This window comes from Trachinotus anak, unplaced genomic scaffold, assembly GCF_046630095.1.
Source record: "Trachinotus anak isolate AG129_WGS33_773 ecotype Australia unplaced genomic scaffold, CSIRO_AGI_Tana_v1 ptg000014l, whole genome shotgun sequence".
Classification (NCBI taxonomy): Eukaryota; Metazoa; Chordata; class Actinopteri; order Carangiformes; family Carangidae; genus Trachinotus; species Trachinotus anak.
The window spans coordinates 21893722-21921547 of record NW_027273865.1 but is presented as its reverse complement, the minus strand read 5'-3'; the positions used below and the strand labels follow the sequence as shown (position 1 = coordinate 21921547).

The following is a 27826-nucleotide window of genomic DNA, read 5'->3' as shown; positions in this document are numbered from 1 at the left end:
TTGTTAATATGTCTTTATGTCTTTATCAGGAGGCTGAAGGCTCGGAGTAGGACCAGCTAAACAAAGCTAAATAAATACTTAACTTTGAGGGAAATAGGTTGACAATATTCCCACATGGATACGAGTCAAATATGGCGTAAACACAATTTTAATTATATAAATATTATTTTATAACATTTTTTCAGAAAACCATCAGAAACGTGTCTGCAGGGGGCTTAATATCACCATCATGGAATGAAAAACCTTTTCACTAGATGTTGGGATGATGAGACATCATCACAGCAAGAACATTTACAACATAAGTTATTGGCATTCAATAATTAAATACTAATTCATAAAATTACGCAATTTTCAGTGATTTTGAAATTATTGCCTGTGTAAAGAATTTATTTTAGACGCAATTAAACAGAATGTAGCAAAAATCTGTCAAGTTGTTATTCCACTTATATCAAGAGGTACCAAGGATTTAATTACAGTAGCATGATGCACTTCTTTTTGCTAAGAAGCCTCTGATCATGTACTTGTGCTGAAGGTTAGGGCTCAAACACACTGGTCCCTATTAGACAAAGAAGAAAGTAAATGCACACAGACGCAGGACAATTAACTTGTTTTATTATTTTATTACAAATGTACAGCTTATGAGTTTCCATTACGATTGACCTTTTTAAGTCACTGTTTTCTCTACTTTATACAGTTTTTAACGTCTTCTGTTAAAAGATAACTCTCCCGTCACCCATCTCCCAAAGTGTAGAGCTGTGAAGAAACACAGGGACAGCAACAGTACAGGCCACGGTGCACTGCCGATGGCTGAGTATCAGAAGTGTGTGTGTGTGTGTGTGTGTAATTCACTGGCTGTAAATTGAATGTTTGTACTTGTGGAAGGCTTGGTCCAGCTGATAAGTGTTGAGGGTGTGTGTTTGATGTTGGAAAGTATGTGCTGAGTTCTGGACATGGTGAAGCTGTATAAAGTGTGTTGAACATGAAGTGACGGAAGCATTTAACATTCACACTAGAGGCACCCTACGTAGTGTCTGCGAACTTGGGGGAGGACGAGGCCGTGTGCGTTTCAGACCCTCCTCCCGCCGTTTTGAGATGACTGTAGTGCTAAGCCGAAGTGCGCTTCAGACCATTCTAATTTCCCCATCTCACATCAGACCCCTGCATCCTGCACCTCATGTACCTGAACTAAGACCTTTGGTGCAGTACATACTGTAGATCCTACTTCATCCAGCTGGTGTTTGAAAATAGTGCAACTTAGACCACACCTGGATCAAACTGTTGTTCTCACCCTTCACCTCCCGTGGATTCTAACAGGATCATTAATATGTACAATATGACGTCATAAGGGCTAAGACCACAGCATAACCACTCACAAGACTTAAAACATCTACAAGTACATCAGGTGTCAAGACTTAAGAGGTGAAGGAAGATTTGGCCTGAAGCTCACTTGGGCCAACAAATAGACATAAATATCTTGCAAACATAACCCTAACATATAGTCTAATATAAAATATAGCATGAAAATATATGTTCATATATATGGCTCTAGTCTAAAACCTGGGCGATCATGATTGAAGGGACAAGCTTTTACTGGCCCCTGTGTGTTTGTGTGTATGTGTGTGTATGTGTAAATATTTCTGTTGTTTCAGCAGTCAGTACAACATCACTGTAACTCAACCAGAGAGATGATGATGATAATAATGTGCAAAGGCAATCAATATCAAATAATGATACATTTCAAGAGTCTTCTGGACATGATTTGTTTTGACAGGGAACAGAGAAAACACTCCAACCTCATCCTACACATGTGTGCAACTGTACGAGAGACTGAGGAACACTGACAGTCAGACACCCCAAGTGATGATCAGGAAGGGAGGGGGGGTGAAAAACAAAACATGAATAAAGTGGACAGAGAAGTGCTGAGGGTGGTGTGGCATCAATCTCTCAAAGCGTTTGGGGCTAATTAAGGTCTAATTGCTTCTTGCTAAAAGGCAGCAATACAGGAGAAGAATTGAGATGTACTGTAACTGCTGTTTGAAGGATGAGGTCATTGTTTCAGGCAGGTAAATTTAATGTGCAGAAGCCTTCTGAGCAATGAGCAGGATTATAGAACAGACCAGTGCAAGAACAACCAACTATTAGAGCCACAAACACTTCGAGAAAAGAGCTGCAGAAGAGGAAGGTTAGAGGTGAATCTAAACTAGAAGAGGACGGTCCTCCTGGCAGCTAGCAAAGACTTTTTAGATCCCATCTGAATCCTTAGTTACAGATATGACCATATTTGTACGGCACAGTACGACAAGATTTAAACCGACAGTAGGCTAAGTGCGCTATCTTAAAAAAACAAACAAAACAAAAGATATTTGTTCCCAATGCTGTCTCCCATTAGCAGAATTCAGAGACAATGAGCTAGAAGTGACAACTTCTGTGGCCCAGATCAGCAGGCCGTGACAGAGAATCAATCAGAAAACAACGTGGGCTTGATTGTGCTTGCCACACAGTCTATTAAAAAATAAAAATAAAAATAACGGAAAATAATACATGGCAAAGTGAATCAAGCACACTTGAGGTGGATGAATCTATTTCACATAAACACATTTTCATTTTCAAATGAATGATGCAACGAGTGTCTCTCAATATATGTCTGCTCCAGGTTATTAGACCTGGTGCTTTCCACAGGTCTACTTAAAGCTTAACTGCAACATACCAGTATGTCCTATCAACTTAATTTGACTCCATTTTTTTAACATGCATGTTAAAAAAAAAAAAAAAAAAAAAAAAAAAAAAGGATGCTATGTAATACAAGCACCCAGGAGCACACCGGCCATGTCAATAACATACTGCTTTAAAGCAAGACTGGGGCAGGGGTTAATCCTCATACACGAGCTGGACCAAGTGGTGCGCTTGATTTTATTATCCTGCTTGGCACAACAAAAAGTGGATATGGGATTGATTCTGAGATGATTCCACTGGTTCAATGAAATGAGGCTGTAAGATAAATCAAGCGTGAAAAGACAGCTGAGGATACGCGAAAAGAGCATTTTGATCCAGGTCCTGTCATAATGCACCAAGGAGTTTCAGTCTGACAGAAAATCTCCCCAAACACCCACTCCCCTTTGGCAACTGTTCAACCCCTTGGCCACAGAACATCCTACAACATGATTCAACTGTCACCTTGAAACTTGAGCTCTTGAGAAATGTTGAGGATCATTTCACAGGTTTTTTTAATATGTGTATGTGTGTGCATGTTTACCCCAGTAAGAGGTTGAGCACGTACTATCCCCCTATTCCACTAAATGAGAATCATATTTGAGACAATGAAATAAAACATACATAAACAGTTAAATCAAGATGACAATCAGTAAAAATATCAATACAAAAAAAAAAAACAACAGGCATGATAAACAATAACAATAAATCACAATTATTCCAGTGTAAGTGTTTTGTTTTTGTAAGTCAGTAATGTTTGTACTCAGAGGTGCAGACCAAACTAATCTGCATATTCAAAAGAAAGAAAAAACAAAGAAAAAGAAGAGAGAGGAAAGAAATTAAAACATGCCAGATCATGCTGTGTACCACCAACAACAGGGGGGATGACAGGTCGGAGAAAAGCTGGAGCCCCCTGCAAAAGCTAACCCAGGAGGAAGTGTCCGAGAGCCCAGGTGGGGTGTGGAGAGGGGTGGGGTTAGATGGATCCCGAGGGGGGGGGTCCTTCGCTGCACCGGAGCTCATCCTGTACGGGACGAGACAGAAGCCAGAGGGGCCTTGTGTCTGGTTGGAGAGAAAGAGGGGGCAAAGGAGCGGACCAGAGAGGAAAGAAGAGGAAGAACGTCCTGACTCCTCACAGGACGGAGGGACGGAGATGGTGTGGAGGTGGTCATGGTTGGTTGATCTACTTCCCTCTCTCGCAGCACACACTTCCTCCCTCCCCGAATAGAGTAAACAGGGAGAGGGAGGGATGACGAGTGACAGGTGAGAATAAATAAAGCGGTAACATCTCAGGATCCAGTTCACTGTACATCGCCACCATCGTGTTTCAAATAAGCTTATCACAGTTTAACGGTTTATTATACACATCTGATTCCAACTGTTTTTGTAGGTTGCTCCAGGCTGTAGTTCCCATGTTGGATCCTCCCACTCGTCCTACCCTACTTTCACTTCCACGCTTGTGGAATTCCTCCTTTTTCAGTCCTCTGTAGTGTTTCTACTAAACAATCTTTTATCTGATTTCTTTTCATGCATTTCCCAAACTTCTCTCTAGTTTTCCTTTCCTCATAGTGCCCATCATTCTCTCGGTCACTCCCCCTCCCTAGTCCTCCCATCTTTAGTGTGATCATATCATCCTTCTTCCTCTCCTAGAAGCCCCTCGCATCCCTCGTAGCCCACCCATGCAATGATCTGTTCTCTCTCCCTCCTCCCTCTCCATCCATCCATCCATGCATTTGTTGGGTCACTGTTTCTTCTCCCGAGTGGTGATGGTGACCAGTTGCTTGGCAGCCTTGGCGATGTCATAGGCGCACTGGATGACCTGCTGAGTGAGGAGTTGGTAGTCCACTGCTGGGGCCCCAGGCTCCGAAGGCGCTGCCTTACGGCACTCCACCTGCAACCGTGAGGCACTGGAAGCCAACAGGCGGAGGGAGCTGTGGACTGCATCCAGTGCTGGGCGCTACGGAGAAATGAAGGGAATCAAAACCCAACTCAGATGGATGGTGCAGAACATAAAGAGATGGAGGAAAATTAAGAGAGCAACACTCAGACAGAGACGGAGAAAGAGAGATGCACAAAATAGAGACATCAATCTTACTTTAGGGAAGAGTGAGGCCATCTCAGTCACAGCAGAGTGGATCTTCTCAGAACATGGAACAAAGCTATGTGAGAGAAATATAATATAGACAGAAAATTAATTGGCAGTGATTTTGGTCAAAAGCATAATTATGCTTTTAATAATTCTTTGTAGACCAACCACAGTATTCCGTCATAGCAGATATGTGATTTTATCATGAATTCAAAGGCTAAGCTACTATTAAATCCATCTAAAGACTGGTAACTGTTAAGGAAGAGATCTTATAATAGGAGATCTACATAAACCATATCTATATTTCTGCAAATCATTTGATAACTATGGTAACTCATCTGTGTATCAGCAGCACATGAGCGCAGGGGTTTTCAATGAGCAATCAGACAGTCAAAAGCAGGTAATACTGCAGTGTGTTGTTTTTTTGTATCCTTATAAAGTTTGTGACAGTAATCCCCCCCATAATATTGCTGAAAGAGACGCCGAGTTCCTGTCTTTGATTTGCTGTCAGTTAAGAGAGGTTTAATTTCTCCTCAAGGTTCCTGATGATGCAGAATGACAATTGCCAGAATTTCAGATTCAAAAAAGGTGCTACATATTACTGTTATTCAATGTTTTATTCAGTTAGGAGGATTCGTTTGCTCAGCTCAGCAAGCATATAATGAGTGGTATTTATTCTACAGCCATTCCGTCCCTTGAGTGTGTGTCTATCACCCACCTGTCGTGTTTGAACTCCTGAGCAGCCCTGAGCAGCTCCTGGATGTTCTTGGTCACCTGCTCAGTCTTCAGTATGACGTCCTCTGTGCAGGGCAGGGTGGGGTCCGGCTCCCCCGGCTCCCCGCCCCCTCCCTCCTCGGACTCCCCACGACCTTCCTCCTCACTGCTGCGGCCCATACTGAAAAGAAGAAAATACACTTTTACTAATTACCACATTGGACTAAAGGAAGGGAGCCGACAGTGAAAAAAACGCTCATCCTTTTGTGCACAGTGACTTGCCGTGAGCCTGACCTTAGTGAGAGGTCATACGTTTGTGTGTTGTCATAGTCACTGTCTGTGCCACTGCCGTGCTTCTCTGGCTTAGAGCCCTGGGGAGGGAAACACAGCAACAATATGTTCCATCATTGCAGTTATCACACACTTCACCAAACCTGTGTTATTCACTCCTGCAGAGCTACGTCCTCCAACAAAGTTCAAGCATTTGTTCCCACTTAGATGTGATGGTTTCCAGTAAAGTTGACTCGATAGTTAGAAGTTTAAAGTTGACAGATTTTAAAAAGCTGTTTCTTTTTAACGCCTTTTTGAGTTGTGATGTTATAAAGAACAATATGAAGATATGTAACAAAGTATGCTGTACATGCACTGCTTTCACCAATCAAAAATAGTTGGAAAGAAAAGAAAAAGTATTTTTTATTGCGTTTTAAATTTTGTTTGTTTTTTGAACATCAGTACTCTGGATTTTTGTAACAGGACATGAGATACTTTCTGTGATAGAACTGCAGAATTAGGGTCCACATTCCAAGGCCTTGCAGTATTTGTATTTTCTACAAGACAATGTAAGCCTACAACTTCCTGAATGGACTGAGGGCGGGATCATGAGAGTAGGAAAATCCATCTAAAAAAAAAACTAAACTTTAAGAACTCACCATATATCTGCCCATCTCTGTAGATCCAGACAGATGCTGGCCTCCATATGGTGATGGACCTCCTGTGCTACCCTTCCTTACCTGTGAAGAGATGAACAGACAAGATTGGAAAGAGGAAGACAGAGATGGAGGGACAGAGATGAGATGAGAAAGAGATGGAGAAGGAAAAGGAAAGATTTGCAGAAAGAAACAGATGATGGAATAGAAAGGTGTGGGATAGAGAGAGAAGATGTTTCTTATTAACGGTAGAAACATAAAATGAAGGAGCCAGTGAGAGCAGCGCCAGATCCAGTCAGCAGCTCACCCATCATCCTATCAAGACTAAATGCCTCTATACTTTTCAAAAACTAAAATTCAAAGAGCACGCAGCTACACTAACCAGCTATAAACAGCTACACATCCCACAGCGCTTCTAAAGGTGACTAGACATACTACAAACTAATTTCTCCAGTGCTAGAATGCATAATAAACAGAGGTGGTGCACACTGCGAGAATCCTACATTTGAGGACAAAATGACAAACAATGCAATGACAGACAGAATGCTTACATCCGGAAGATGCACGGCTGCACTGCATTGAGCAAGGGACAGACAGGTGAGGAGACAGACAGAAAGAAAATAGACAAACAGATAAATCTTTGTGGAAGAGATGGTGAACTGGACACTGACTTATCGTCCATGGAGGTTTTGTGTAGCAGTGAGTGATTGTGTGTTTGCATATTGTAGCTTCATAGAGGTTGCTGTCAGTTAAATACAACTAAATGACAGGTCACCTAGTCTGTCTGTTATATTAGACATTTTTGCCAGGATATAAACCATTGCTTGGAGATACTTTTCCATCTGTATCTCTTTGTGTGTGTTTGTGTGTGTGACCCTGGCATCTTCAGATTAAGCAACTGTCTGGCAGCACGAGAGCGAACTGTGAGGTCAAAAATGGTTGAAAATGTAAAGGTCAAAGGTTGCAGAGCAGGCTAGAGAGCAGAGCATCAGAGGCGTTTCTGCGCAACAGACAAGACAATCCCTTTTTCTTCCATCTTTCTCTTTCAGGTCACAGTTGTGCATCCCCCCCTTAAAGGTGCTAAAAAGCATATTTTGAGGCCTGATTGTCCTGAGACATTTAAATGGGGATCATGCACAACAGGGCCTTTCAAAGAGAAGGACCAGGAACTGAGGTGCAGGGAGAGAAAAGGTCGAAGGGAAAATAGAGTGTGGACTGTCACCCATCAGTCAGGCCAAAGAAAGCCAATCACAGTCACCAGAAGTAGGTGGGAAATAGAGGGCAGCCGCGGGGGGGTTCTAACTTACGCTGGGTGTGTTGAGGGGCTGCAGGCGGGCTGCCAAGGAGTCCAGGGCTGGGGGACCATGGGCCGTGGGGCCGGGGGCCGCCCCTGGCTCGTACATTGAGAAGGCCTGGCGGTCCCTCCGGTGGGGATGGGAGTGAGGGGTGACCGAGGAGGGCACCGAGAGCCCCGGGGGGTCCACTCCTGGCCCAAACCCACCCAGACCCCCTCCACCTATTCCTCCTCGCATCACACCCCCTTGCCAGTGGCCTCCTCCGCCTCCTCCTTCTCCTCCACCAGGCCCCCCTACCCCATGGCCGGCTGCTCCCCCAGCCTGCTGGCCCCCCCGCAGGGCACTGTTCTCTGTCTGCATCCGTGTGATCTACAGGAGAGGAGGAAGGGAGCAGGGAAGGATGAGAGGATGGAGGGAGGGAGGGACATGGGGAGGTTGAAGGGAAGGGAGGGGGGTGTCAACTGAATCATCAAAAACAAACATCCAAAATCGCATGAACAGTAAAAGGCTCATACAGGGCTTCATGTATTAATTCCCATCAGTACTGGGGAGGGAGGGAATGACACTTCAGTAAGGTACATGTCAAAGCAGGGATTAAGTCTTGGGGAAGGGGAGGCAGGAAGGCTACATACCTGTATACATACATAGTTTGCTTTAGTGGGGTCAGTGGGGGGGGGGGGGGGGGGTCTCACCTGCACTGATGTGCCACTGATTACCAACTCATGTGACAGCATTATTGTTATTTGCAGTGTGTGCTCAAGTGTTTGCTTGTACATGTTTGCCTCAACTAAATCTAAAGGGACGATGAGAAGACATGAATGAATCATGAATCATGGGTCACATAAGCTGACACTGGCAGCCACTCATGAATACATTAAGCTAATGATGATGACTCACAAGAATCCAAAATGAAGCAACAATTAACAATAGATGAGCATTATTTAACTAAATTAAAAATGACAGCTAAAATGAGAATGGGTATTTGTAGCATCTTTGCTCCACATGAGAATGACAGCTGCTTTCGTTTCTAGATAACACTGAAAAACTGTCACTAAATTCATCTTCCAGAGACAACAGTGTAGTAAATTGACACCTTGTCAGGAAAAATACATCATCTTGCAAATATATTAAAATATTGACTTGTCTGTCCATCATCCTGCCCTCGTTCTGTCTGAATCAGTTGCTCATTCTAGCTTTGCCAACCTATCTTTGTCTTGTTTGTCTTCAGCACACCCCCATCATCTCCTCTCTGATTTTACATTCCAATCTCTAAAAGAAAGACTATATGCCAACACATCCGATTCCTCCTCTTTATCCCCTGTTGCTCTCCACTATTATTGTATAAGATATGAAATGGAAATAAAATGTTCAATGTTTCTCCTGCTCCTCATTTCTCAACACTCTCAACATTGGTTGAGGTTCAGCATATGTTAACCTTGTAACCTTTTTTTTCCTGATTTATTCCCTGCCCATCCCTTCAGCCCTGCTTTGTGCTCCCTACCTCCTTCTGGAGCCGCCGTAGTTCCTCGCTCAGGTTGTTGTTGACCTTCATCAGCTGCTGCACCTTAGCTTCTGAGGAGGCCAGGGCCTTCTTCACCTCCAGGTATTCCTGCAGGGTGATGGGACCATCTGACAAGTCTGACGAGTCCATACTCTTGATTGATGGGACAAACAAAAGACAGACGGAAACACAGACAGGTGGAAAGTGAGCTACAGAAGTGAGGAAACTGATCTTCATGACATTTGTGAAGCTACTGCAGGATAAAAATCCAATTTCTTTCACGTTCATTTCACTGATACTGTATATTTAATATTTGCAGTCTTTAAATCGCGGTAAAATGGGGATGTACAGTTTGAATCAGTGCCCTTTTAGCTGGGTAAAAACAGAGCTTACTACTGTTTGAGAGGCAGAGGGCTGGCCTGCAGCCTGCAGGGTAGTACTACAGCTGATCACACATATAAAAACAGTAGAGTCTCAGTTCTACTCTCAATACACTATCCACCCCCACTTCCTGTGACCCTGGAGCATGCTCAAACTCAGTCCTATACCACTCCCTAAAATTCAACCACTAAAAACCATCTTTTATTCACTATTCTTCAAAGCTCTTTGTTCACAGTTTATCCACCTCCTACCTAAACCACGTCTATTTTACTCTTATGCCCCCACTTAACACATGTACACAAGGATATCTGACACCATACATTCTTCAGTCTTAGAAGCACAAAATAATGAATGTAGATATTTCAAGTGTGGAGATGGGATCCCTGTACTTGTGGTTCGTGCACAGGAAAAGGAGATAGTTACTGGTTTTGCTGTTGTTTACTTTGTCATTTCTACCACTCCCTCTCCTGCACCATGTCTCCCCTCTTTCTCTGTCTCCTCTTCCTCCCTCTACACACACACAGTCTCTCTCTATGAACAATGCCTCTCTGACAGGGACCCAGAATAGCTGGTGATGTCACTCAGGAGCTATGTGGCAGCTCTGACTGTGGCCACTCCCCGCAAAGCATGCTGGGACAAGCAGTCTTGCAGAAGAAACGAGGGAAAAGCTTTGCTAGCTAATATTTTCAGACTCTAAGTGTGAGGAACAGGACTAGTGCCGTGCTAGTGTGACAGCATGTGCACATTTGTGTGTTACCTGGAAAAAGGTTGCTGCATATTATTAAAGCCACAGTTGTAGTACTCAAGTACCAGACCTTTGCACGGTTGCTGCGTTGTGTGTTGTTGTTGTTCTGGGTGGTCAGCTCGCTGTCTGTGTCTTCATCAGATGCTACACTGTCGTAGTCATGCTGGTCATCATCAATGCCCAGGTCCAGTGGGTCTGGCAAAGGGAGGAATATGCTCATTTATTAAGGTTCTTTCAGTACGGAGTGCATCAGCACCTCTCTTTCCCTTCATCTCACTCTTGGGACTCCTCAAACTGATAAGACTGCTGACTGATTCTCGCCAGCTTTTTTCCCTACTTATTTTAATGGGGGTCTCCAGTTGTTGATGCAGAGGATGTTAGTCAAATGTCTGTACAGACAAAAATATTCCACCTAGTCTGGCACAGATTTAACTCTGACAATAAATCCTAAAAATCCTCTTTCCCTTCCCTTTACTGAATTGCTGGACTGGTTCTTTTCATTATGTTGCAGCTATAATCACAGTTGTTTCTAAAATGTTTTCATGTGCTTTACATCTCTACATGGTTGAACTGAAAGGTACTGGGAAAAGTCAATAAACTGATCTTTATCTATCCATATTTATAACTAGGTTTAACTTATATGTCCCTGCTTTTTGCTATTCTTGAAAAAGCTTTATAATCTCCTTCAGCCCTCAGTCCTAATCTGTCTGTCCTTTCCCCACAGTGTCTCACCAGTAGGGCTGCTGAGACCTTTTCCCTGCTGTCTCCTTTTGGCGTCACTCAAGATGTCGATGATGAGTGTGGCAAACTCCCGAGCGTTGAAACGGGCCAGCTTCTGACGGCCCTGAATGAAGAATGGGTCAGGACACAGGACTTGGATTATTATCTAAACACATGCACACACTGTCTGAACTTCAGTAATAATTCTTAGACTTCTATCCAGAGTTATGCAGTATGCAAAAAAATATGAAAAAAAAAAAAAAAAAGGATCCAGCCCACAGTCAGTGCTTCACTGCCTCTATGACGACTCTGGTCAACTACCATGTGCTGTGGAAAAACACAGTCATACTGAGCACTCACAACACACAGTCACAAATGTGCTCATGAATTCAAAAACATTAGCAGTGAAACATAAACCGTGCAATTACACAAGCATGCTGGCATCCGTGTATGAACAAAAAGGTCAGTTTCCACTAAAGTGCTAGACTGGAATTATTACACAAAGTGATGTGCTATTCATAACACACCACTTTTGAAAACAAAAGAAGGCAAAAGGTTCAACTCTAAATGTTTTGCCACCATAAATAGACAGTAGTTCCTAACCAAAGTGAACTGCCCAATCAGGGGAGAGCAGACGTGGCGGTGCGGGTGTTTTTTCTGTGTGTGTATGCTTGTGTTAAAAGTCAGCGTTTACACTAATGAGCCACACAGATGAGGAGAAACTGTGTGAGAGGACATGTGGGAATTCTCTCTCTCACACTGAGAGTGAAGGAAAGAGGGAGAGAAACACAGATGGATTACATCTCTCCTCCTTTCTCACAGCTGATGAACATCCCTTGTCAACTTCACACTAATTCTCAGCTTTCCCCCCAAAACACACACACACACTGTCTAACTGTCTAAATATCACAAGGCTCTATTTTCTTCTTTGTTTTTGCAAGTTATTTCACCTTTGTCCATGTCTTCAGCTTAAAAAATCATTTCCTAAGTATGTGTGTGCTTATTTGTATCAGCAAATGCAAATGTGTAAGAGTATGTGCGTGCCACCTGTCATTATTTGCATTGTGTGAGTGTGTATATGTTTACCTGGTTGCGTGTGGCAGAGTATTCAGGGTTGACTGGTAGGAAGGGCACTGCGCTGCGTTCTGTTACCAGAGTGCTGTGGTTCTGGGTCGTCAGCCACACTGCAGACAAAAACATGAAGCGAAAAATAAGCCTGTGTGTGCGAGTGTCTTTAAGCCACAAGGCCATGTTGGCTGGAACACGGGCTGCCAAAAACCCAGTCCATCCACCCACACATGCATAGAGATATAAACAAAGTACAGTACACTAAAACTGGACTCCAGCCTGGATGTGCACAGTTGTGCTCTGAGCCCTCCCACTGAGTGCATTTGAGTGTGTGTATCCTTGCCACTTACCTGCGGTGCTTCTGTTAGAAAGCACAATTTGACTGCTACTGCCACTGAAGAAACAGGAAAGATGAAAAGGAAAAAAGAGAAAAAGAGAGCGAGAACAAGCAGAGGAGGAGGAGAGAGAGAGAGACTCAAGAATTTCTGAGGCACTTCCTCACTCTAGCTCTCCTCCTCCTCCCTCACACACTTACTCTCTCTCTCCATTTGGCCTTCCTCTTCAATAGTCATTTTCCTTTTCTCCTAACTGTGTCCTTCAAATTGACTTCTCTCACCCCCTTTTCCTCTCAAAGTTCATGTGAACAATGTCTTGTGGAGGTGTCATATATTTTTTTTCAACATTTAGTTTCCATATAATGAAAAAGTCAAAACACAGGCAGATATTTCTACCTCATAGAGAACCAAACAGGGAAGTGAGGACAGAGGAGATGAGGCTTACCTGCATCATTTTCTCTGCGATCCACCTCGTCGTAGACATCCATCGCTAGCTCCTCAAACAGCCGATTATTGAGCTGTCACACACACACACACACACACACACACACACACACACACACACACACACACACACACACAAGAAAATTGACCCCAGATATATCAACATGTGTTTTTATACATACAGTGTAACTGTAAGAGCAGAAGGTAATGGACATGAAAACAGTCTGATTTAGTAAAATTTTACTTGGCATGTTCTCTCATTTTTAGTGAACATTACATTTTTCCAATAACTTTTGTGTCGTCCTTCAAATGTTGATAACTGACCATCAGGTCTCATTAGCACTCTGTGAGGCTAAACAGATGGCCCTGGACCAGACAAACATTGCCATGGCATGGAACAGAACATCAAGCTGTTACACCAACTAGCCATTTGGCCGAGCCCTTTTATTTTCACTTTACCTTCAAGGACACAAGAAAACTGTCTCAGTCTATTTTCTAAAAACTGTAACTCTGACTTCACACATGTAGAATTGCAATGTAAATGTACAATAAGATATGATTTTAATCTCACACTTTAACCCAACTCACCGCTTGGAGCTTCTTCTTCGCAGCCTTGGCCAGTTCTGAGAGGTCCAGACTGAAAAACACAGATGATGACGGTCAGAGAGGCATCAGAGAGATACGGGGGAATAAAGAGACGGAGGGGGAGGCAGGGAGGAAGATGTCAAGATGGAAAGAGGAGTGAGAGGTGAGGACTGGGAAGGGTGTTTCACTAGAAAGGGGGGGCGCAGGGAGAGGGAGGGTACATTTGAGGGGGGATGTGTTGAGTATCAGATCGAAAGGGCGTGATACAATGGTGACTGCTACATTAACCTGAAAATATCCATCTGCACAGTCCCAAGGACGGGATGAATATGTGGTTTTGCAAGCTACAGCTAGACAACTAAAAACTATAAAATATCATCTTTATGCAGGTCAAAATTTAACCGTCTTACTATACGAGGCTATAGACTAAGCAAGTTAGTGAAGTTTGATTACACACATAAAATAGTTACATGTCAAAAGCTTTACTGCTTTATCTGAAATTTCATTTGAGAGAGACTTAACTTATTTCAGGAGAAAACCTTGTTTTTGTGGCCAGAAATGCTCATTACGGATATATGCTAATGTACAATTTGAATATATGGAAATGTCTAGTGTGATTCTCCTGAGCACAGCAAAACCTTGCTTAATACTGAGGCTCTCTGAACCCCTATTCCCTAACAGCCTCTAGTCATCTAGACTTTTTCCCCTCAGAACTGACTGTACAACTGTTTTCTCGTGATAACACTTCAACAGCAGAAGAAGAAGTTGGCTTGTTCTAGTAGGCAACAGGGAAATCTAAGATGAGGTAGCAGAGAGAGAGATGACCGAAATGAAAGAAGGAATGCTGGGAAACAAGAGGAACAAGGAAAGTAAAGATACCTCTGTGTCGGGCACTTAGGACGAGCTCTGGCTCCACCAAGCGCAGCGAAATGGAGAGAACAGAAAATGAGTGAGAAAAAGGAAGAAACAGACAGAAAGAGGGGCTGAGAAGCCACATCAAAAACAGCTTTAGTTATTATCAAGAGGAACCATTCACCAGAACAGAACAGGTGCAAGTGGAGTTAGACGGCAGCTCGGGAGCAAGACCCTCTTCATTAAGAAATACAATGAGGTGTACCTGGTTTAGCTGCCTTACATGTTTATTTTTGAGCAGAACATATTTTTCAAAGTTCTTTGCCTCGGCTAAAGAAACCCAGCACCCATCAAATATTTGAAAGAAGCTGAGCCAAGTAATACTAAACTTGATTTATGATGGCCTGACTGGGCACTTCTGCACGTCCCAAATCAAACCTGCAGTTTGGGATTTATAAACCAAGCACACCTCAAGTATCTAAATCATCGGATTTACCTGGAATAGCTTAGATCGGCATTTACAATAAACATCCAGTTTTGATGGAGATGCAAAAGTCCTCCTTTATCTAATTCTTTTTTTTTTGGGTGGGGTTATATATACTATGGTGCCACCCTCTGGTGAGAACACTAAACTGCATCAGTATCAATTAATCAATGCCAGAGAGATGCAGTGAAAAGAAGCAGTCATAGGAGTTTAACAAGTCAGGTCCCTGTAAAGTTTAAGGATAAAGAAGATGCTTCATGCAACCGAACAACGCCATGCAACAGGGTCTTCATAACCATCTTAACACAGAATAATAATTTCATGGTGCATACCTGTCTGCCATTTGAGGAATGATGTAATGGCCATTCTTGTGATCTAGAGGAGAGGAGAGGAGAGGAGAGGAGAGGAGAGGAGAGGAGAGGAGAGGAGAGATTAATTGCTGTGCTTAAGGGATTGTGAGCTGCATGTGAACTGGTGCAGTGAGTTACCTGGACGCCGTCCACAGAGGTAGAAGGCTAGCCTGTCCGTCAGCTCATACTGACACTCCACAAGCCGCTCTGCTAACTCTATATGGCCCGCCTGCCTGGAGCACACAAACACAGATCGTTCTGTTTTCTTATTGTTTCTACCTTACTGGACTCTCTTTGCTTTTTCCCCCACATCACATACTCGATGTGATGTGAAATTCCAATTAAATGCAAACTGTGTTATTCATAAATTGTGTTTCCACTGTCTTATACCTTGCGTAGTCCATAGGCGTACGTCCGTTAATGTCAGGTGCTCCGGGGTCTGCACCATACACCACTAGCAGCTCAGCCTGCAAGATCTGACCTGCCTTGGCTGCCACATGGAGCGGGGTAGTGCCTTTTTCCTGGAGGGTCAGGTACACACACAGAGTCAGGACAAGAGGCCTGCCATAAAGAGAGTAACTGAACAGCATGGCAAACTGCTAGATGGAGTGAGTCAGCGAGTAGATTTTTTTCCTGACCGGGTGGAAGAAGTTGGCCTGAGCGCCAAGGGACAGAAGCCGAAGACACGTCTCTAAACTCCCCGTCCGTACACTGGAGTGAAGTTGCTAATAAAAAAAAAAAACAAAGAGGAGGGGGATAGAGGAGAGAGCAATAGAGAGATGGGGGTGGAAAAATTAAACATCATGGAGAGACAGAAACAGGCAGAATCCCCTTATTAGCCCAGTGGAGCTCCACAGCATTAGAGATCATTATTACATCCTGCTGCGTCATTCAGATCACTTCCTGCCAGGGGGTGTTATCAGTGAGTGTGCTTGTGTGTGTGTGTGTTTGTGCGAATAATTGCGTGAGTTCACACACATGTACACAGGTTTATGTATAAGGTCTCCCACTGACATCTATAAAAGAAACATCCTTTGTGCTTACACATGCAGTTCTACTGTTTGGCTACGCCTGCATAGGCTAATTAACCTGAACTCATTAAGTCTCGCCCCTCAGCTGTGAAATACTCAGCCCTCACCTTACTGAGGTCCTTGGTTGTGACGCCATCATCATCACGGCAGGGCAGCTTGTGCACAAAGGCCAGCATCTGGTATTTGGCTCTAATGAACTCTGACTTAGTGGGACTGCGCAGGAGGAGAAGTTATGGTTAGCACAGATCAACAAAGGAAAAGAGGTTAATCTAACCATAAAATATACTACTACAGTTCCATAGTGTGTGCATAACATCAAGTTATACAGTGCATTAAATTTTCTTCTGATAGCCTCTCTGCATTCTTCTTTTTACAAATGCCCCTTTACACAAAACATTTGATAGCACAGGTCCCTGTGAGAGTTGAAACCTGACACAAGGTAAGGTTTCAGAAACTAAAGACAAAGACATTCCATTTTCCATCTGATTACACAAGTATGATGACCATCTTCCATGTTCCAAGTAAAACAACATGTAAAAAAAATGATGTGAAAATGTATGAATTGTGCATGAATTACAAACAGTTTTCAACCATTTGTATTTTGACTGAGAAATTGTTCATTCTCGGATTAAAAAATTTTCTCCTTCTCCTTTTGATTCTTTGTACTAGGTGAAAAAGAGAAAAAAAGCCCACCCACTCCCTTAACAAATAAATTGAGTCTTGAGCAAAGGACTGGATGCCAGCAAGGCTGCTCTTTCTCAGCAAATCATGAGCATGCTTCCATCACATTTTACTTGATAATTATAGACATGGTTGAAAAATACAGGAACTCCCTCCTCATGCTGGAGATAGTTGATCTCCAGAATGAGCCAGAAAGCCAGGTTACTACTGGATTCCTGCTTGTTTTACTAAGACATAAACACAGTAGATTTTAAGACATTCTGTAACTTCAGTGAAATGAGCTGATTTTGTTCCTGCATGTCCGATTCTTGATCTCTCGACCTTCCCATACCCATATTTCAACCAATAAAGTACTACAAGACTATGCTGGCAAAAACTTAATTACACAGAAACACCCAATGAGACCAGATCAAGATCAATTAGGAAGGTGATCCATGACTGTTTGGAGGTCATTAAGGAAAAACTGAGTGCAATTGCTCCTAGTGAAAACACCAATTATGTTCAGAAAGGTTACATAACATTCCTGTGCAGCAGAGACAGTAATTTTCTCCAACAAAGGTGACAGGGGAGGGGGGAGGTGTGATAGTGTTGTTCTGTGTATCTTGAGCCTGCAGGGAGTACACTTACTGGACTTTGTCCTGGGGGTTAGGTTTCCTACGACCGCTCTGCACCTGAGCAGGGTCCAGGAGACTGTGTTCCCATATGGAGTTCGCTCCATTACTGGCCAAGGTCTGAACCATCTGACACACACAGACACACACACACGCACAGAGTCGTGACTCTGACCTTGCAGCCCAAATGCAATACACCAGGTTCTAAACTTATTGCCATTAGAAGAATCAAAAAGCTACAAAGATGTATGTACAAGAAGGGACTGAATTTAACATTGATAGAAAAACAGACAAACTTATGAAGAATAAATAAACACAGATAGAGATACTGGATTATATAATGGATTAGCATCCTCAATGCTGAGTCAGATTTCTCTAGCATTCCTCCACTTCGGGGCCACAGGTGCTGCATTTGCTTTACTTTTTCCAGCCATTCCCTGCTCCTGTTTCCTTTTCCCTCACTCTTCATTTCTCAGCCTTACCTGCAGGAGTGCGGGAGGCCATCCGCTGTGCCTCAGGTGCTTGACTATGGAGATATGACGCCCTAAACTGCGGTGGACCGAACAGCATTCGTCACAGATCAGGACCCCTCGGTTGATACTGGTCCATCCCGGGTCTGACAGACAAACAGATGGATGTAATCACACACTTTGTTAACAGGCTGTTTGTGATGGTTAAGACTCCTCAGCTTTGCAAAGAATCTTAAGTGCTTCAACACAACATTCACTTTCACTTGCCATTTTTTCCAGAAAGACATGTGCTCTATCTCCAGTTCTATCCTGCCTGGATTTCATTCAGGGTTAAGTCAAACATATGCTCACTGCATTAAGAAATTTTAAATGAAATATATTGATATCTATGCACACAGAGTGACAAATATAAATATGACAAACAGCATAATGTGATGTTTATCTATATAATGAGACAAATGGCTGTGTTAACACAACAGTTTTGTAATTAACAGAATTTCTGATAACAAATAAAAAATAAAAAATACTGAGTGACTGTTGGGCATGTATGGGCAACTAGGACAAATTACATCTTGTAATAATGATCGTGAATTTTTCCTACAATCATATGCATTATTCAGACATTAAAATTCTCAACAGTAATATTTCTAATGTTTGTATTCTGTCACAATTATACAAAGAACAGATACACAGATAATCAGCCAGCCTTTGGGAGTTGTTTCAGCTACAGTTGGAGTAGATGATATATACCAGATATCTGGCTAAAGCTGGAGCATACACACATTGTGTTTTATATATGCTGAGTTGTTCCTTTATTCCCCGTAGCTCAGCTCACTCTGTGAGTTGTTACTCCCTAATGAACTAATGCACGCACAGAGCCCAGATTTGATAAAGTGTCTTCCAATGGTGGGCTTGGTTGATACTATAAGATTTATTGAAATCCAGTCATCTCAGAGTTGTACAGAAACACAGAAACAATGTGCAGTAAGCAGGGCTGAAGGTCAGAGTCAAGGCAACATGAGTCCCTGTTTTACTAAATATTACAGGAATAAAAATAAAATCATTTCTGATAGAAGACAAAACCCTAGTATGTGTACACTGCATTCAAAAGTTTCATACTCCATTTTTTTATATTTTGTGATGTTGCAGCCTTAGGCGAAAATCATTCCAATTAATTTTTTACACATCATTCAAAACTTAAAAATCTGATGATGACAAAGCAAAAACTGAATTTTATCGTAAGAATCGTAAGTAAGTAATATCATAAGTATTCAGACCCTTCACTCAGAACTTAGTTGAAGCATCGTTGGCAGTGATTACAGCCTCAGGTCTTCTTAGGTCTGACAAGACGAGCTTTGCATCAGGATTATGGGATTTTATGCCATTCTTCTCTGCAGATTCTCTCAGGCTCCGTCAGGTTGGTTGGTTGGGGACCATCATTTTCAGGACTCTCTAGAGATGTTTGATTGGATTCAGTCAAGGCCCCGGCTGTGCCACTCACAGTACATTCACAGTGTTGTCCCAAAGCCACTCCTGCATTGTCTTGGCTCTGTGTTTATGATTATTGTCCTGTTGGAAGGTGAACCATCAGTCCAGTCTGAGGTACTGAGTGCTCTGGAACCAGTTTTCATTTGTCCATTCAGCTTTACCTCAACCCTGAGTCTACCTGTCCCCCACAACATGATACTGCCACCACCATGCTTGGGATGGTATTGGGCAGTTGACTGAGGGTTCCTCAAAACCTGACGTTTAGAATTGAGGCTAAACAGTTCAATCTTGTTCTCACAATCTGAGAGTCGTTTAGGTGCTTTTTTGCAGCTTTAACAAGTCCTCCCCTGAGGAAAGGCGTCTGTCTGGCCACTCTGCCATAAAGCAAAGATCGGTTGAGTGCTGCAGTAATGATTGTCTTTCTGGAAGCTTCTCCCATCTCCACCCAGGATCTCTGGAGCTCAGCCAGAGTGACCATTGGGTTCTTGTCACCTCTCTTACCAAAGCCCTTCTCCCCAGATTGCTCAGTTTGATCAGCTCTAGGAAGAGTCCAGGTTGCTCTAAACTTCTTACATTTAAGAATGATGGAGGCCACTGTGGGAACTTGGGAACCTTCAGTGCAAGAGAAATGTTTCTGTAGTCTTCCCCAGATCTGTGCTTTGACACGGTCCTTTCTCTGAACCATGCAGGCAGTTCTTTCACCTCATGGCTTGATTTTTACCTTTCAAAATCATGTCCAGTTAACTGAGTTTACCATAGGTGGACTCCAGTCAACGGTAGAAACATCTCAAACATTATCAAGACAAATGGGAGTAACCTCAACTACATTTCAACTCTCATAGCAAAGGATCTAAATACTTGTTTCAATGTGACATTTGCAGTGGTTTGCAGTTTCTACTTTTCAATAAATTAGCATATATTTCTGTAATTCTGTTTTCTCATTGTCATCACGGGGTATTGAGTTCAGATTGATGAGAGAAAAAAATAAATTAAAACAATTCTAGCATAAGGCTACATAACATAATATGAAAAAAGTGAAGGGGGCTGAATACTTTCTGAATGCACTGTATACTCTTACGCATACAGACCAAGAACTATATCTTTAAATAGGAACAGATGTGTGTGAATGAGACGAGGATGGGAGGGGAAGCAACTAAGGCCAATGTCAGTCTACCGACACTGGCAGTCTAGTCATAGAGTCTGGGTCATGTTTATGCCCTCAGGACCCTGATGTGATGAGCAGCTTACAACTAACACAGTCTGCAATATCAAAACAAATACACTTACATGCACTTGATGCATGCACGAACACACCCACATCCACTATCTGCATTAGTCACTCTCAGGCCAGGATAAAACTGTCTGGGCTTAGGGTATTAATGGAGCTAAAATTGTCTATCATCAGATGAACTGACATGCTGTAAGTCATTTCGCCTGCAGAAAAAAGGAGCAGCAGATCCAAAATGGTTCTGATAAGAGCTATAGCCTAGTTTAGAACAGTAGCCTGTAGGCTTTAAAGGCTGGACTGCAGCAATTTAATTCCTTAATCTGAGTAATAAATATAAAAACTCCCACAGGCTATGCTATCTGCTTGACTCATTGGATCAATATGAGGCTACACCATTAAGCTATTAGACCTGGATACACTATTGGCAGCAGTGTATTGGCCAAATCTGCAGCATGACATAATTTAGCCTAAAGTTGGTCTAATTTGTAAATACAGCATTGACATTTGTTTTTATAACTGTCACTTAAGCCTACATAAAAACATGTTCTAATAATGACTATCAATGGTGGTGATACTATTTAAAGTCTGGGAAACTCTTGCTGAAATTAACACTTTAAAAGCTGCATGCATTTACATAATTTGGCTGTGAAGTTTCTACACCAACATTTTTAAAAGGTTGAGTCATAAATAACCATTTTTATACCCAGGAGCGACATGTAGGTCTACTTGCAGGTCCACATCACTACAAGGTTTATATCAATTTATACTTTCATACATTATTCCCTCTAAGGTTTGAGACTTGACAACAAGACATGATATAGAGATTTGACACCACTGTCAAACTTCTCTAAATGCTTGCACAAGAATCTTGGTCTCTAAAACAATTACATCTGCGTTCAATAAAGAGTTTACAATCATGACAACATGATTCATTGTTGCTATAAATCCTGCAGATTGCCATGGCATGACATTAAACCCTTCAGAGGCTTGGCTAGGACTGGGGGTATCAGTTGTCCTTTGTAGCTATGCCATCAAGTTATCCCCTAGTATGACACAAAGCTGGGTAGTAGGGAGGGGGCCTGTCACCAGTGGCTAGGTCAGCATTTTGCAGAATGCACTGCGTGTGTGTGTGTGTGTGTGCATGTTATCGTAAGGAGGAGCTACATGCAGAGAACTCATGGTAGAAGAAATATACAGCCAGTATCAGGTATGCTGACACCAACAAGCTGATCACCATAATGAAAAATAAGTCATTTCATCTAAGGAAACCCATGCAAATAGACCTTGCAATTAACAATGCCTTACAATGAACACGCATCTTTTCTTTTTTCTAAGTGGGATTAATTTGTCTGGGACATAACACATTAAACCATAGTTTAAATTGCTAAGGCAATCAAGGAAAGTGGTTCAGCTGGGGTTAGTTAGTGCTGGTCAGATTATGAAACCAACTGAGAGGGCAGGAAGACAGACACGCAGATGGTGAAGTAGGAAGAAAGCAGCAGTGATTAGGTTCAGCTCATAAAATCAGTGGCAAGGTGTAGCCAGCAAGATTTTGAACACTTCTGAACATAAGGGCCCTAAAGCTCATGGGCAGTTTTGCACAACTCTTTCACACACATGCACACACAAACACACACACTGCTATCAGGGGGAGCAGCTGTGAAGAGAGCAGCTGTTGTAATGCATGCACACATGAATGAATGCAAAGACCACACACACACATACACACACAAGCATCAATAAACAAGTGCTTCAAACTAAATATGAGGGCATGTGAAGCTACAAATGTAAGGCAGGGGCAAGGGGGGTGTACCAAGGTTGTTTGGGCAGCACCCCCTTACCTCATTCCCCGACAAAAACAGGCAACAAGGTAAACCTAACCTACAAAAATGAATATTCATTGCAGTGGTCATACACAACAGTATGGATAGCATGCTACTCTTGTCTGACAGGTGAACTTTCAACATATTTCTTCTTTCTATTTTCATGTTAAATATTCCAGTTTAGGATGCCTTTAAAATGAATTTGCTCATGTAAATAACCCCAGCGTTTGTGGCTATATAATTTGACAAGTGTGAAGGAGAAACGTGAACATAGAAGTGTGGTAAAACGTAGAAACAGTCACCCAAGGAAAAGTGTTTTTCAAGTTTCAAATCAATAAATCTACGCGAAATATGAAAACTAATGTCAGGTACACTTAAAACGACTGGCTGGTAGCTGACGCGTTAGCTGAATCAGCTTAGCAACAACTTGCCGTTTAGCAAAAGTTAGCTACGCTAGCTAACGTCGTAGCTAAGCTAGCAACGCTATCAAGCTAGACAAACTAAAAACGCCGCGACCATATGGCTACAGTAACACAAGGTTCTTCAAATATTAGAATGAAACTGTATGTTAGTTCATTAAGTGAACGCTACACGTTTCATAATAGCCAGCTACACAGTGAGTCAAAATCACCAGCTCGTTAGCCAGGCTAAGCTAACGTGTTGAGAACTCTGTCCCGGTCACGAAAATCAAAACAAACGTCTCTCCAAGTGGTGTGGGGCGACATAAATCTGACATACATCTTTCACTGCAGCAAACAAGCTGGTGGCCCTCACATATGGTCTTGGTCAAATAAATATACATATCTTTCAGCTTCATGGGGTATATTAACGTTAGCAACTATTAGCTAAGGATATTTCCCGTATAGATAACGCCTATTTTTCACTGTTTATTTTGGGCCTAAGCGACGCTTAGAAACCCTGGCCGTTTTCCTGCTCTGCGGACCCGCTGACAGTGACAGCAGCCTCGGCCCTGTTGTCCCACCACATCGCCCTCTCGACGTATTGTTCCAGTACGGTGGTCTATTTTGATTTATTTCCCTCCTCCCTACCTGGCGCACTGCAGTCAGCGCAGACTTCTGTCCTTTGTAGCTTTCTTGACATCTCGAGAACTGGCTGAAATCGAGAGGTGGATGTCGGCGATGATGTGGTTGCTCGCCCTTTTCCCCCGAGCTACCGACCGACGTCTGCCGTCAACCGATGCGGCCCCTGAATCCCCGGAAGCCGGGTGGTGTGATCGGCTTTCCCGGCCAGCTGACAGTTGAATTTCCCGTTTGTTCCTGCGGTGTCTTCGCCCACGTTTACCACTGAACTCCAAGTCTAGTGCCAAGTTTTATGAACATGGTGAATCTGACTGTCTCTATGAACCCTCATATCGGAATATTTACTAAATCTGTTCGCCGCATTGCCTGCAACTCACCGGGAGACGGCAGCTTTCTACCTGTCAGTTTCCGCACACACGCCCAACACCCCTGCAGCCTACCTATGATGGGGCAGGGAGGGGTGAGGGGGCAAAAAAATAATCCTGTCATTCATGAAAAGGTGAGATGGATTTCACAGACACATCAAAACAAAAACCATAAAGAATCCTACAGAAAAGTAAATTCACCACTATGTTTGATATCCACTGACCAAAATGCTGACTTTTATAAGCATAATTTAAATGTTAGACTTCTTATGAACCAATGCTTACCTTTATTATCTTGAAACAGAATTGGTTTAATTAATTAATATTTGCTGCAGATTTTTTTTGCATGGAATTATCCCTTGACATTAACCTGGCAAACTCGCCACAGATGAGAGTATCACATGGTCCATTTTTGACCTCGTTACGTTCATAAAGCATATTCAATTAACAAAAAACAGATTTATTTACTTTATTTATTTATTTAAGGGTTAGGCTCATTTGGAGCTTTGGCATCAGATATCAGATACAGATATTATACACATCAATATATATATATATGTACGATTTTTGTGTGGCTATTATTGTTGTTGTTGTTGTTGTTGTTATTATTATTATTATTATTGTTATTATTATTATTATATTTAAACAAAATAAATAAACCTAATTATTATTAATAGCATAAACAATGTATTATAAATAAAACTGAAACAGGACATAGACCCAAAAAAAGAAAACGTTTTAAACTTTAACTTATTGAAGCATTTGATGCAATTGTTTTTTATGGTGTTTTTTTTTTGTTTGTTTGTTTTTTGTTTCCTCCACAGTATATCACTACTATAAGAGTCCTGCAGAGGGTTATGCTATGTAGTTTCCTTTTAAACATCTGTGTATGATTTCTGCGGTGCACTTTCATGAGGCAGCATGACAGCGGATTGGCTGAGTGTGCGCACATTTCATTGCAGCTTGTCAACGCATCTTTTCTCAGTCACCACCGGATGGGAGGAGAGGAGGAGGATAGATGTGTTAGAGTGGGCAGAGGAGAAAGAGAGGGGGAGGCAAGAGGTGGAGGAGCGGTTGGTTAAGAAATAAAGGTGTAGCCTCATCCACCGAGACAATCAGACGAGGGGGTTCTTTCTATAAATGATTTTCACGGGGCTCTCTCATTTATTCTAAGCAGAGCGAGCGGGGAGTCATTTACTGCTCCTGACGCGTAAGGCTGCCCCTGTACGCCTTTGGTCATCACCGCCGATAAAGGATGATAGGCTTGATAATATAGCGTAAATTAAAAAACAAAAGTATCCTTGCAATCCACAGTGAAGAAAGAGGAGGCGGCAAACTATGATCCGAGGATGATTTCGGCTAAGAAAACTCCGGAGAAGAGTCGTTATCCTATCCACTATTTGGTGTGGCACAACAAGCACCGACAGCTGGAGAAAGAGCTGGCAACGAACGAGCAGGTGAGACAGAGGAGCGACCAACACATATCCCCTCACAGATGTAGGCCTGCGTGTCTATTATAAGCGATTATATGGGTGTGTGGGTCCATAGATTGAGAAGGTGGTGGTGCAGATGCTATCAATGGACCACCTCATGCAGGAGCCTGGTTAATAAACTGGGATAGCGCAGTTAATTGTTAGATGTAGGGTGTGGGGAGACACTTGTAGACCACGTCTTGAGACTTGAATTTAGACTATTTTCATATTGCCATTCATTTTCTGGTCACAGATTGACATCACAGACTTTACATGCCAAGGATCTGTGTTGTTTGCTGCACCGAGGTTAAAAATAGTCATCCTCCCAGTAATTTCAATATGCATGGGAAGTTGTATCAGGAGTTTATTCCTGGAAAAATTCCATGTGCAAATGACTGTATGCTGAGTCCATGTTGCAGTGTGTGTGTGTGTATATATATATATATATATGTGTGTGTGTGTGTGTGTGTGTGTGTGTGTGTGTGTGTTTCAGAGTCAGTGGTGCTTTATGCCTGTGTGTAAGCAGTATTATAGCGTGATCTACTCAAAACTGTAGGCTGTCTACCTTCCCACCTGCACCTAAACCATTTATGAGTGGGTGAGACAATGCAGATGCATGTGTGCGAACAGTTGCCAACACCACAGTAAATACAGTAATGGAATCATTAAGGTATTGTATTAGGCTTCCAGAGGAGGTGTCTGTCATAATCAAAGGCATACAGAATTATTTTCATCTACTGGTAAAATTAGAGCACTTCAGCTCAGGCAGAGGGACTTACTGATGATATTATAAGAATTACACTGTTGTGCGTGCGTGCGTGTGTGTTGTTTTAAATAGTGACTGCAAGAGAATGTATGAGTGTGAATTCAGTCATTTTTCTTTTTCTCTTTTTTCTTTTTTTTTTGCAAATGTACTGAAGCACTTTGCTATTACATAAGAGATGCTCTGCAGGTTAGCAACCACATAGATTTTTGAATGCTTGCATCATGCAGCGGTCTCAACACATCACACTTCCACACACATCTACGCACACTTGCCCACACACATTTAAGTACACTTGCTCGCACATGCAAACCCTTACCTTCTTTTGGTTATAAATCATAACCCAGGAAGCCTCCTCTTTACACCAAAATGGTCACCAAGTGTCCCAAAGGCAGCCATCAATAGGTTTACCACAATCCCTAGACCTACAGTAAAAGAGTGCGGTAGCGACATTTACTATTTAACCCTTAACCATAATTATAACTGTTGGGAAATGAATGGCAACATTAGTCACACCTCACAGAGAAGAGCCTCTAAGAACCAAGTAAGACATCTGGTATTCAAGTCACTGTCAGAGGTAACATATTCTATTTCATAGACAGAGGAGCTGGAAACGAACCATGTATGCTGTGGAGGCAGAGGAGACAGCAAAACCTTTTCAAACCCTTGTAGCTTTGCCAGTGTTGAATGTTCATTTTCATACTCCTCCCTCTCATTTCTAAAATAAAAAGAACAAATGACCTCTCATTGGTTCTTTGGTTTAGAATTCATTATGAAATGTGAAGGTTCAGTGTAGACCCCCCACAAAGATCCATCTATAGCCAGTAGGTGTATGGCCAGTTTCAGTAGTCAGTCGGTCTGTCATTTCAACACTTTAGTCAAGTTTGAAATGTCTTGACAAGTATTGGATGAATTATCATGAGCTCTGGTACAAAGCAGACAGTCATGAGCCCCAGAAGGTGAATCCAATGACTTGTCTCTGTGACATCTTATCCGGTACAGTCTACCGCACAAAATCCAAAACTGGCCCAACACTTTTTAAAGATTCATGCTTCAAGATAATTTTGTGGACAGTGGAAAAGAACTGTGTTAAATAGGTGAGGGTTCAGGATGGCTTAAATACTGGTGTCCAGGTTTTAAATACTAGTGACCAGGTTCCCAGGTGCATCAGCTGTTTTTTAAGATTCATGCTGATGCAGTGAAGACATCTTCATTGGTCACTGTCACCTCAGTCACCTCAGACCTGCAAACAGATTTATTTGCTGCAGTGTGCGAAGATGCATGTGGCATAACAATGGGTGTTTCCGTTTACTACATCTGGATGCTGAGTTGAAAGATGGTGCCAATTTATGAAAGTAGTTAACAACATATATGCCAAAAAAAATCCTCTTCTTGGATGGATTTTGCTTTATACAGCCCTTGAGATATGTATATTAGTGTCTCTTTTCCTGGCAGCACCAATTTGTCTCAGAATGAATTGCAATCATTAAAAAAAAGTGAAAAATAATAGTTGGACATGTGTCCCAGTTGAGGTGTGCAGTTGAGTTTCTCAGGCAATTTTCCATCTTAGTGCAGAATTGTTGACTTCCATCAGTAGGTCATTATACTGTATTTTATTGGTACCTCAAATGTACAACAAAATTCATTGATAATTTGCAG

The 27826-nt window shown here is 42.3% G+C and overlaps 2 protein-coding genes across 4 annotated transcripts in view; one reads left to right on the top strand and one right to left on the bottom strand.

The window, feature by feature from the left end:
* Nucleotides 1–595: 595 nt before the first annotated feature.
* Nucleotides 596–23999, bottom strand: git1 (G protein-coupled receptor kinase interacting ArfGAP 1). Its single transcript, XM_071496487.1, has 21 exons — nt 23577–23999; nt 18001–18134; nt 17535–17647; nt 16334–16439; nt 15834–15920; nt 15586–15716; nt 15334–15428; nt 15178–15220; nt 14389–14415; nt 13513–13561; nt 12926–12998; nt 12164–12261; nt 11090–11201; nt 10428–10552; nt 9232–9384; nt 7743–8099; nt 6439–6519; nt 5804–5880; nt 5514–5690; nt 4805–4868; nt 596–4666 (listed from the first exon to the last, which is right to left on the bottom strand). Exons 1-21 carry the CDS (start codon nt 23626–23628, stop codon nt 4451–4453), a joined length of 2370 nt encoding a protein of 789 aa, XP_071352588.1. The 5' UTR covers nt 23629–23999; the 3' UTR covers nt 596–4450.
* ankrd13b (ankyrin repeat domain 13B) overlaps nt 19495–27826 on the top strand; it is a 46178-nt gene continuing 37846 nt past the window's right edge. The window contains exons 1-2 of one of the 3 annotated variants that reach the window (XM_071496489.1): nt 19495–22574; nt 25247–25389. In XM_071496489.1, coding sequence (XP_071352590.1) covers nt 25282–25389 — 108 coding nt within the window. In that variant the 5' untranslated portion in view covers nt 19495–22574; nt 25247–25281. Of the gene's footprint in view, nt 22657–24714; nt 25390–27826 lie in introns of those variants that run through there. The other 2 variants (XM_071496488.1, XR_011693456.1) reach the window with 2 other exon arrangements.

Excerpts from the sequence above, each read along its gene's own strand:
- git1 (XM_071496487.1), bottom strand. The coding sequence starts at position 23,628 with ATGTCAAGAAAGCTACAAAGGACAGAAGTCTGCGCTGACTGCAGTGCG. Across the intron at positions 10,553-11,089 it reads AGGTCTCAGCAGCCCTACTG|ACCCACTGGACCTGGGCATT; the intron begins GTGAGACACTGT and ends TCCCTTTGCCAG. Across the intron at positions 9,385-10,427 it reads AACGCAGCAACCGTGCAAAG|AGTATGGACTCGTCAGACTT; the intron begins GTCTGGTACTTG and ends CCATCAATCAAG.